Below are 12,709 nucleotides of genomic sequence, written 5' to 3' on the forward strand. Positions count from 1 at the left end.
AAAAATTCGAATAACAAGAATGGGAATCTACACGGAAAGATCAGAACCAGACTGGTTACTGTTCTGCACCGTAATGAGTCGGGTGCTTAACAGTAACCAGTCGGGTTCCCATCTTTCCGGACAGACCGATCATTTTTTACATTTTAATTGTTATATGTTTATTTTTTTTTTACTATCACATGATCAATTAAGTCGTGCACTTTTTCATTTTCTAAAATTTTTTGTTCTTTGTTTCATTAGAACAAATAACCATAGATGATCATTGATTATTATATATCAAAGCTCATATGTGATGTATGATATACAAGTAGAATTGCAAAAAACTGTTTAACCTAAAAAATGATGTTCAAATAATACTTCACTATTTTTCCTTCTATTACATTTGTTTAGAAATATGATACAATATTATTACAATTTCGATGCATGAGAATGTATAAATATATTTGACTGTACATAGTCGTATATTGGTATACATCAGGTTATAAAAGACTACAAAAATACTGCCTATGTGATCATATGTAATCATATCTGGTTAAAATACGTGTATGACAATGTATACAAGTAGCGTTTCGTGTTAAATTCAGCACATAACGTTTGTGTTAATTTTTAGCACAACTTTAATGTTAAATAATTGAACACATAAAATCTGTTATTTGGACAGGAAATTTGTGTAAATTTAACAGATTTTTTGTGTCAGAATTAATTAATTGATATGAGCACATAACCTAACCAACTCAAGCATACCGATCCAACCTTAGTACAACTTATGTCAATTTAGCAAACAATTAGCTTGATTTACTGTGATTTTTCTAAAAAACGGAGCTATGAATTGTCCTCCTGTAAAATTAGAATAAAAAAATTATTGAACCTGATCATAAAAATATAAAGGTTATGTATTATTATATTTAATTGTAATTAAAGATTCTTTACGGGCAATACTGCTAAAATGCTTTGCTTACACAGTAAAAAACGAATCGTCAAAGTGTAAAAAAAAGCGTGTGTTAAAATTCTGAGTGTTGAATTTTCAACACTTTTGTGTGTCAATTTAACATACAATATTTATCTTGTTTCAACTGTCATAATCGATTGATTTTTTAACACACAAAAATGTTATTTTATACGAAAATAACACTTTTTATATGTTACTATGAAATCAACACACAAAATATGTTAGAAATAATCTCGACCGAAACAAAAGAATTTTCAGATAATTTCAAGTAAAAAGTTTAAACTATTGCCTCGGTTGTTTTTCAGGGGGGAAAGTACGACGTGCTACCCATCGTGTAACCACACTATTGTAATGATCGGCTGGCAATTTTTATTACTCATTTCATTTTATAATTTTATTGGATTAATTTTAAGAAAATAATAAAAAAAGATTGTATGTATATATATTGAACAATACATGATATTATTATTTTTTTATTATTTTTACTAATATTATCGTTATTTTTAATATTTCACTGCTGAAGAATCAATTATCTACAGTTGTTTCATTGATTTTAACTTTACATTAAATAATGTAAAAAATACTTTTGAGAAGTGTCCAAGTAATACAAAAGCGTATGTCAAATTCAACACTCTTCAAGTGTTGCAAATAACATATGAGTGTGTTAAAACTGAAGGTTACGTTTTCGAGAATTTTGACACTCACGACGTGTTACTTTTAACATACACGAGTGTAACTTTTTCAAAACAAACGACGTACGTTGAAATAACATATAAATAAGTGTCAATCGATCGTTTTACACACAAAAGTGTCAATTTTGACGAATCCTTTTTTACTGTGTGGTTATAGTAATGAAGAAAATAAACAACACAAATTTTGTGTTATTTTTCCAATAACATAAGAAATGTGTTGAATTTCAGATTTCTTAATCAGTTAACTTAAAAAAAGTCTGTTAACATAAAAAAGAGTCTATTCTCACACTTTCCATTTTAAGAAGACTTTTTCGTTGGAACTGCTATAACACAAAGGGTTTGTGTTGAATTAAAAAATTTCTGTGTTAAAAATTAATACCAAAATTTAACTAAACGATTTTTTAACACCAATAAGCAACATTCCTAACTGTTTATAAAACAATTAATGGCCACATATGTTTATATATGATCATTTTTAACGGAATTGTATAGAACTAGCTTAAGTACTTACGAAGTATTTATTGGATCACAAAAATAAAGGTTTTCATTGATTTTTTGGTACTTACTATTCAAGCAATGTTAGGGAAATTCTGTGAAACGGATGTAGATTGCCAAGAAGTAATGCATTCACAATGTTCAAAAAATAAAACATGTGTTTGTAGACCAAATCACATCGCATTGAATTTCTCTAGATGTGCACCACTTTTAGAAGAATATTGTTGGAGTGATGAAGAATGTGCAACCATTAATTCTGTTTGTCTTCACAGTAAATGTCAATGTAAACATAACTATATAGCTCATTCAAATAACCTGTGTGAATCAAGTAAGCGTTTTTATTTCAATACTCTGAGAATAATTTACTTTTATTAATTATGATTCATACATTCATCTGAAAGTTTTAAATTTACTGTTGTTTTTCATTATCAAGGATTCTTAGGAAAACGGTGTACAGAAAATAAAGAATGCCCGTATTCCCGTAATGCGGAATGTTCAAAAGATAATTTATGCGTTTGTTCTTCAAATTCTATTGAAGTGAATGAACAATGCAAACCACTTCTATCGGGATATTGTACCAGCCAAAATAAATGCGTACCTAATAATTCAATTTGTCTTGACTATCAATGTAGATGTAAAAAGAATTTTGTGGCCTCATCTATCTACCAATGTGCACCAGATGAGAATATTACGTTATAAATTGTATTAATTTAATGTATTCCATTTGTTTCCAAATAATCTGATTCAATCAGATATATTTACTCGTATTGATCAAAAATATACATTAAATGAAAAATTTTTCCATAATTCAAGAGGCATATTTAATTTAAGGCTAAACATAATATTATTTTTAATCGAATATTTTATGTTTACAAATAAAATTTAAGCTGTAATTTATTGTGTAATTAATAAGTTTAGTTTTTAAGAATTATTCCAGATATTGTGTGATATTACTCTAGAAGAAATAATAGTGTGTAGTTTAAACGGAAAAAGAATCGTGATGTTACAATAATTTCATTACTGATATTATAATAGTTCCAAAAGTATGGGACAAATCCAGAAACACAGTAATACAATAATATATTTAGCAATAAGTTTTTTAGATTGCCCATATCCTATGATAATAGTGGAGTTGGGCGCACAAACAAAGTAGAGTCATGTGGAACAAGTATTCGCAAGCCCATATATTTCAGTTCGAAATGAATGGGTTTACGCACACTTACCCACAGCGTACACTTGCCCCTCATTATTCTGAGTGCGCCGATTCGTTTGAATAGGAAATAGACAACACCGTACTAATTTCACACACTATCTTTTACTATTAAGGCGATATAAGTACTGTCTTAGTACTGGCTTTTTTCATTTGGCAAATAGGTGTTTGTCTGTTTAACTGTTACTACGACGGTAGCTCGTTTCATGCGATAATTTGCATGCAGCAAGTGATCGCCATATGTGAATCATTGCATGATTCATGCAAAAGTAACAGTCAAATACGCTAACAGCTATTTCTTGAACAAAAAAGCGAGTACTAAGATAGTACTTATATCGTATGAGTAATAAAAATAAATTTATTTTTAAAACAATATTTTACTACCTATTAATTTCAATATACAATATATTTTAGTGTTTGATTATTTTATGAATTTTATTCTTATTTCTGTATTTTTTTTCTTTCCAACTGTTCCAATTGAAGTAAATGAGTCTTGTAATACCCATAAAGATTGCAGAAGGTTAAAAAAATATACACGATGTACTTCGGATAAAGTGTGCCAATGTGATTATAACTACCTAAAAGTGAGTGATAATTCATGTATGCCGATTTTGAACCAATTTTGTTTTGATTATGATGAATGTGCTCCAGCTAACTCTATATGTATTGATAATAAATGTCAATGTAAAACTAATTTTGAAGCAGTATCACGTGATCAATGCCTACTAAGTAAGTAAATAAGAAAAAAAATTAGGGATGTACATCTAAACCAGGTTAACCGGTAAAAAACATTAACTAGGTTAATTAGCTCGCTAGCTCATCAGCTTACCTTATTTAACCGGTTAACTTTATTAGCTTGGCTAAATAGCCAAAGGTTTAAATCGTTAACTCGAATTAGCTTAGCTAAGTGTTAAAACGGTTAAAAGGTTAATTTAATTTATTATTAATTTGCTATTTAATGTTAGGAGACAAGTAAAAATAATCAAATCTAATCAAATTTTAAGCTGAAGAAGCAATTGTAATATAAATACATAAAATAATTAAAAATAAAATAATTACAATGTATAAAATTGTTGAGTTAAAAATATAGCTTTATTTATAATTTTAAATTAGTAAATCACTAAGTCTTTCAGTGATATCTCTATTTTGATAGAGATATATTAATAGATTCGCATTTCCTGACAAAAAACAGTTTTTTTTTTAAGCAGAAATAATCTTTCCTGTTGTCGAAAATACTCGCTCTGATGGCGTATCCAATACTAGAATAGCCGAATATTGCCTGACAGATCTAGTCAACGATGGAAATTGATGATGTCTAAAATTTTCTCAGAGCAAAATATTGTCTTTTAGAAGAATGACTCGCTCATTTTCATAGTGATTGATTTCTCGTTGACACTTAATTAAATATCTTGTTAATGCATTTTCAAAACTTTGCCATTTTCTCAAAATTACTTTGTTTAATTTAAAATTTAACCTTAAACAAGATTTAGCTATTTAAGCATCGATTGTGCCATTAGAGCGAGTTCTTTGGACAACATAATGTATTATTTTTGCTAAAAAAAACTGTTTGTTCTCAGAAAATGTGAATCTATTAAAATAAAGATATCGCTGAAGAACTTAGTGATTCACTGCGTTAAAATAATAAACAAAGCGATACTTTTAACTCAATTTTATAAATTCTAATTGCTTTATTTTAAAATTGTATTATGTATTTATATTACAATCGCTTCTACAGCTTAAAATTTAATTTACTTTGATTATTCCTACTTGTCCCCTAACATTGAATGAAAAATGAATAAAAAAATAAATTAATCGTTTAACCATTTTAAGCCTTAGCTAGTTAGCTAAGCTTATTTAAGTTAAGTGGCTTTAAGCTTTTGGCTAAGGGAGTACTATCGGTTTTAGAATTGACGTTCAGAATTTAATAAAACTTGGCATATTGGTTGACATTATAATAAGATCATGAACCAGTTGAATTTTTAAAAGTCTACAGAGAACTGAAAAAAAGATATTAATATTAAAAAAAATGTTTGTCTTTACCATTGATTCTTATGGGGAATCACAGAGTTTGTTTTTTTTTCACAAAAAGTGACGTTCAAATTTCAATGAAAGTGGTATTAACGGAAAGAACAAAATGCTTATAACATTTTGGTTAATCAGAACATGAGCTTCAGAGTTTGTGATAAGAGTAGTTAGTAAATAATCAAGAAAAATGTGTTATGTTACTCACATGTGGCAACGCCGCCAAAAAGGTTATGACGCGCGCGAAATTTAAACATGCATCAAATGTGGTATGTGGGGATATCAGTGTTATATACATTTTTTAGTACAAAACATACGACATATTTTTGATTACTACAGTTACATTATTAAATAAAGTAACATGTTATTTTAGTAAACAAACATGTGAAGCCAATAATTTGTATAATAGATGGTTGCGCATGATCTCGTATTTTGAGTAAAACGGAGTTGCTGTAAGCATACTTTTATCTCCTTTACTTTTACGCGACGTTGCCAAATATAAATACTACGGAAGTCAAATTACACAAAGCACACATTTGATACTTGTGGTATTCATAGTACTACTGAAAGGTGCTTTTTCATGCTGACGCTTGACGCTGCTTTTCAGCGTCAATTTCGGTCAAGTGATGAGAATTTAACATGTGCGCCACCCAGAAAAAAGCGATAAATTATAGCGTTTAGCGTCAAATTAAGCACATTGACATCGATGTATCGCTGTCAAGTCTTTCATATACATACAAAGTTGATGTATTATCTTTGTACCTTATAATTGATATTTATCTCAAGACTCATTGTAAGCATTTTTCTCGATAACCGGAATTTTTGATCAGAAAGTTGGTGTACATGAGTTTCGACCAACTTGAAGATAAGTTGTCGACAACTTTCAGCTTTTGTAACTGTTGACTGCAAATTGTTTCCAAGTCTTCAAGAAATTTGGCGATAATCTACTGCTGCAATTTGTCGAAAACTTTCTGAGAAACTTGTCGTCAACTTGCAGTCAATGGTTGCAGCCAACTTGGCTATTAGAGGTCAAAGAATCAAAGTAACAGTCGATATTATAACCGGTAACGTAAAACAAAAACCTATCCGATATTTCTCAATACTTATTTTGGGACTCGCTACATTTATGAAATCACAAAGTAACAGATATCTGTTTTGAAAAGATCGATTATTATCGATGCCATTGTTTGAGTGACTTTGACGCTTAATAACCGGGCAAGAAAAGCTCAACTAAATTTAGCTTTATCGCTACATTTTTTCTGAGCAGCGCACATGTTAAATACTCATCACGTGACCGAATTCGACGATAAAAAGCAGCATCAAGCGTCAGCATGAAAAATCATCCGGTTTAATCAGCTAAGCTGATGAGTTAGCCAGCTAATTAACTTGGTTAACTTTTTTAACCGGTGAAGCCGGTTTAGATGTACAGCTCTAAAAAAATACAATTAGATATTTAATACTTTATTACGTTTTTGATGTTATAGAATTAATCAAAATTTAAAATATAACGTCCCTATTCACAATTTGATCAGTTAACAGTTGATCGTAGAACTTTGGGACAATGAAAAAGAATTCAGCAAAATGAAGACAACTTGAAAAAATCAGAGTTATGCACTTTTAAAGTGCTCTTTATTTATATATAATAGAATATCGCTTGATATGTACAATATTTTAAATATGCATATAATTTATAATAACATTACATATAAATTATTATTCGTATATATTCTCACGTAAATATAATTATTACAATAAATATAAAACAATAGTCATCATAACAAATATTTGACATTAAAAAATTTTAAAATAATGACAAACATTTTTTTTGTTTTTGTAAAAGATATAATTTCATAATTATTTATATTAATAAAAAATTTATATAAATGCAGTGAAATTTATAAATAAAAGCCTCATTAAAGCTGTAAAAAAACGTACTACAAAATATTATTAAAAAAAATACTGTTTTCTGTTGAGGCGAATTTATAACTAGTATACTATATCTACTTTTTATAAAATAGTCGATATATTATTAACTGTGCAGTTTATATTTCTATCTAAATTTTTAAAAAGCATAATTTTTTTTACGCAAAATTTGTATCGATACAATCAACCAATAAAAATAATACAATAAATAATTAATCGCATTAAATTCAAAATTACAATTTATTATTTTATTAATTTATTTTCTTTTTTTTTCATCATCAAGGCACTGATGGTCGGGCTAAATATATACAATATCAATTTTTTTCTTATTCATAGTTATGATAAACTATAAATTTTTGAATTTATATTTCGAGAATCCATACACTTTTTTATTACATGGTCCTTTAAATTTAATTATTCAATTCATAAATATCAATTAACAGATTTGAATTTATTTATCTGTTATTGATTACGTTTGGTATATATGAAGCTTCTTTATATTAAATATATCGAGTATTATTATGTAATAAATTAGTGTAATTGCGATTTTATAATACATACTATGCTAAAGAATAAATGGTTAACATTTATAGTTATTGGAAAAATATTTTTTCAGTTGTTGAAACAAATCAATTATCAACTAAAAATTCACTTATCCATTTTTACTTTTATAACCGTTTAATGCACCTCAATTATTTTTCATTGTTCAGCTATTAGTTTCTAAACATGTAGATTAGAATGTTCGGTTTAGCCCACAAAATTGTTTTTGCTAACTTATTGAACGATTGCATTTGATTGAAATTTTAAATATTCATAGCATAAACTCTATTTTTTAGCAACATCATGCTTTAAATTATGTTTTACAGTTAACCTTCACCACAAAATGCCGTATTAGACTGAAATTTTTCTGGGTTTTACGGTAATTTGCGGCAGAATACGGCAATTTGTGGCATTTTAACCATAACACAGTGAAATACTTCACTTAAAGGTAAAATGCCGAAATTTTACATTAAATCTGCACGTTTACGGTAAAGTATCGCAGCGCTACAGTAAAATTGCGGTAAAATACTGCTTATTACCGGAAATACTGCACTTTTACTGTAAAATACCGCAGGATTACCGCCAATTTTAAAATATGTCAATTTTTAAAAAAATATTTATCAATTAAAAAAATTTTTTTAAATTATATATTGATAATCATTTAGTGTAATGATTAATGAAATTTTTTATTAATTTTAATATGTTATTAATCTCAATTTACATTATATTAATCTGTTTAAATGTTCTGTGTAAGATAAATACGTTAATAATTTTTTTATATATTTTTTTTTCTAACAAAGCTATTTTACAATTTTTTTTTTTTTTTATTACTAATTTACATTTTAATTATATTATTTAATTCCAGTATTAACGTTTTTCGTTTGTTTTATAATAATTATTATAAACAGAACACAATTTTGTGGATTTTTATACAATCATCATGCGGGTATCGAAAGTTAAAAGCTTTCGAAATTTTTCGTTATGAAAATTCACGAATGCTTGACATGGACAATCTATTAGAGATTCTTTTATAAATTGAACATTTCTTTTCATTAAATTTTATACTCAAATAACTCATCAATTTCTCACAATTAACAGCAGTTATTATATAGATGAGTATATTCATCCAGATATTATAACAAACATGCTTTAAAAATAATTATGGCGGTCGTAAAATTTACAATGATTATATATGATAAATTACTGTGACCATTGTAAATTTTACTGTGGCCATAGTACTTTTTGAAACATGTTTATTTCAGTGTCCGTTAGATGGCTTAGATAGTTCATTGTTGTTATGACACCATATCATTTCAAACAAGAATAATATTTTCGTGTACATTAACCAGTGATAGCACTTTGACAATATATTTATTTATCATTCAACCAATTATTATTCGTTTATTAAATATTGATCGTAGATTTTATCAACACCATATTAACATATTTTTTTAAAAATAAAATCACATTGAAACACTTGTCATTAGTTGATACACTATCCAGATGTATTTATGTCGTTCAACGTAACGAATAAAATATCATTTGAAATTATTGTTGAGAAACCGGAAATGTCTATGCTTCTCCGTCTTCTGTTTGATTGATATCTTTTCGTTACGCTGGTGGTTCCTGTCAAACATGGTGTTGTGCATATCTGCACCATGTTTGACTATTATTGTTATCTTCGTAGTAAAGTAATTCTCAGTCATCAAAATCGTGGCGTAGCTTTATATAAAGGCAGGAACCAAGAATGATACCAAAGACTTCAAGAACGGATAGACCGAGACCGACGGCTCCTAAAATAATCAGGTGTTCTTTTGTCGTCTCCAGAAATTTGTATATACATCCCTGCAATTATTTATATTATTAATAATAAGTTATAATGATAGTTATTGATATTATAGTTAAGTGATTGTTGTGCTATACGGAGAGAAAAAAATGGGAATTTTTCCAATTTTGATTGACGAAAATTCTTTTGTTGGCGTTGTAAATTTTACTATGTTGACATGTGAATTGAAGCTATGTCACACAGCAAATTTTACTTTGTTACATAGGAATTATTTCTAATTGACAATGTAAATTTTCCTACACCAACATTGGAAAAATAACTGTGTAATATAGGAACAATTCCTATGTAGACATTGAAAAAATTCCTGTGTTAACATTGCTGGAATTCCTTTAATGACATAAAAAATTTCTCAACATGGGAAAATTTCCCATGTTAACAAAGTAGAAATTTCCATGTATGTAAAAATGAAATATTTGTAAGCTGATGTTTTTTTCACGTAATTTATTAAGTAAATCAAAATTAATCGATTGAATTGATGATTATATATTGTCGGAAACACGATGCAATTGACTTTTACGTACACGTTTATATTAATTGAACTTATGAAAACATTTATTCATTAGTAGATGCTACAAAGAAATTTTAATCAAATTACACAAAATTTTCTCAAAAACTATGAAACTCTATTTTCGTAAATCTTAAAACGTTCACACATCTCTATTTTATCGCTTCAAGGCCTAACCCAGGAGAAAATGATCAGACCTGATCATGTCTGTTCATGTATGATCAAGCCTGAAATCAGACATGATCAGGCCTGATCATACCTGCCCAAGTGTCAATCGATCGTTTTACACACGACAGTGTCAATTTTGACGAATCCTTTTTTACTGTGTACATTTTTTTTTACTCATAACATTTTTACAATTAAAAAAGTTTTTCTTCACAAGAATTTATTATGGTAATTTACCGTGTACTGAATATTAGATGGATGATCTCGTCTTCCACAAAGTAATGTAGGTGTTTTGCAACAACTGTCAGGTACTAAACTTCCATCACGTTGTACTTGTTCATCTTTGTACCACTCACTCGCTAACCAATCTTCAAATCTCCTAGCTCCACAGCATCTAAACTATAATAATATTATTATTATATTAATATTTCGTACCTCAAGCACAAAGTGTACTCATCTACCACTTAGAATTTTTAAAAAATATTTTATCAATTATAAACAATACGTTAGGATTATGTATAAGTTGTAAATACAAATAATTATTTGAGCAATAGAAGCAGGCTATAATTCAAATTTATCGGTTAAATTATTAAAAAAAAAAAATTTGGCAACATCTGGCGATTTAATAAAGAAAATCGTGTGTGCAATCCTTGAACCTAATCAATAATAAATAAAAGTATTTGATTTCTAAGAGATAAAGGTATTGATCGTAGTTGACTCAACCAAAATATTAAAAAGTCGATGTTGTGTTTAACAACAGAGGTGTAAGTGTTATGTTGTTGGATTGTTTGCTGAATACTTATGAACTTTTATTAAAAAATTTATTACAGTAAGAGAACAAAAAATTAAAAAACAATAAATAATTTTATCTTTAAAATTTTTCGTCTAATTTTTTTAGGTAAAAAAAAAACTTTTTGAAATATCTATTGTTATAATAAGTTTAAGTTATTATACACTGATAGAAGAATTTCTTTGAATTTAATAAGGCTTGCTAATATTTAACAAAGGGTTTATTAATGAACATGCTAAAATCAATATTTATCAACAGTTAACATATTATTTATTAGAGAGCATTTTCTTGCACAAAAAAAATATTTATTAATTTCTGATAAATGATTTATTAATATTTAATAAATCATTTATTTGACGCAATTTGACGTATTTGAAGATAAACCCTGATTTTCTCAAAATATGAATAATAAAAATATTTTAAAAAATTTATTTCAAGTGAAAAGATAATTATCTTTCTATTCATTATAATGAATAATTAAAAAAACAATTATTTAAATAATTTTTATATTTTATATAAAGTATGGCCGTGCGACAACACTTACTTTTAACTCTGTTAGTCTCTTGCTAATATATACAAGTACATATGATTATATGCAGCCATCTATCGATAATATTCGCAAAAGAAATATTTATTAACTATTAATAAATATTATTTGGTGGAAATAAATATTTATTCAAGTCAAAGAAGGCTTTGTTAATATTACAAACAGTTATTTGAGTTAAAAAAACGACTAATTTAATTGTAATAAATATTTATTTGTCTCAAAGAAACTTCTCACTAGAGTTTTAGTAAATCTAATTTATTACTCTCAAATTAATCCTTCTATCAATGATATTACTTAATTTTATAGAATTTCATAAAACTTTATAAAATTTTATAATAATATTTTTTCACGGAAGTCAATATAATCAAGCGATTTATAAACTTACTTCAATCTGCATTTTGTCAATTGCTGTGGTTTCCCGGGAACTCACAGAGTAATATTCTAGGAAAGTGCGGTTCAGAGTATCCTTTAGCTCCGGGCCAACTTGTTCTTCGTGCAATCGAGCCAATACTCCAACCCCTGCTTCTAATCCTAAGACAGCCATCACCACGAAAATATACTATAAAAAAAAAAATTATTTAGATAAGAAATTTTGAAACTCACCATAGTCTCCGCGACTTATAATTAATTTCAAATTTTAAAAGAATTCATAATTTATTAAATAAAAAAATTTATCTATTTATTTTTAATTTAAAATTAAAAATTTTCAGACATCTTGTGCAGATGTGCATTAATCGTCATACTAAATGATATTACAAATCACCTAGTCGCTGGTCAACAAAAACTTGTTATTGACAAATTAATTTTTTAAATATATTTTTATGTAACTCATGCCGAAGAATATACGCCGCTAATTGACTAAAATCAGTCTCATTACATTTTACATTAAAATATAATCCTTTATGATTGATCAAATGTGTGATTTAATATATATATTAATTCATTACTTTCTGTATTAAATTTCGAAATTTTAGCGAAATAGACAGAGTACATTTCTATTCAACGATTCAAGTCACTAACGAATC

At 27.4% G+C, this 12,709-nt stretch overlaps 2 protein-coding genes across 9 annotated transcripts in view; one reads left to right on the plus strand and one right to left on the minus strand.

Moving 5' to 3' along the window:
* The window catches only part of LOC103569660 (prion-like-(Q/N-rich) domain-bearing protein 25), a 33,196-nt gene extending 30,228 nt beyond the window's left edge, over positions 1–2,968 (plus strand). For 5 of the 6 annotated variants that reach the window (XM_053739142.1, XM_053739140.1, XM_053739139.1 and 2 more), the window contains 2 exons: positions 2,216–2,464; positions 2,570–2,968. In XM_053739142.1, the coding sequence (XP_053595117.1) occupies positions 2,216–2,464; positions 2,570–2,835 (515 nt within the window). In that variant the 3' untranslated portion in view covers positions 2,836–2,968. The other variant, XM_053739143.1, reaches the window with a different exon arrangement.
* A 3,901-nt stretch (positions 2,969–6,869) lies between these two features.
* LOC103569649 (CD151 antigen) overlaps positions 6,870–12,709 on the minus strand; it is a 139,504-nt gene continuing 133,664 nt past the window's right edge. For all 3 annotated transcript variants that reach the window (XM_014444763.2, XM_014444762.2, XM_014444764.2), the window contains 3 exons: positions 12,070–12,243; positions 10,585–10,746; positions 6,870–9,676 (listed from right to left, as the gene is read on the minus strand). In XM_014444763.2, coding sequence (XP_014300249.1) covers positions 9,530–9,676; positions 10,585–10,746; positions 12,070–12,243 — 483 coding nt within the window. In that variant the 3' untranslated portion in view covers positions 6,870–9,529. The remainder of the gene's footprint in view (positions 9,677–10,584; positions 10,747–12,069; positions 12,244–12,709) is intronic.

The sequence above is a fragment of the Microplitis demolitor genome, chromosome 5, assembly GCF_026212275.2.
Source record: "Microplitis demolitor isolate Queensland-Clemson2020A chromosome 5, iyMicDemo2.1a, whole genome shotgun sequence".
Lineage (NCBI taxonomy): Eukaryota > Metazoa > Arthropoda > Insecta > Hymenoptera > Braconidae > Microplitis > Microplitis demolitor.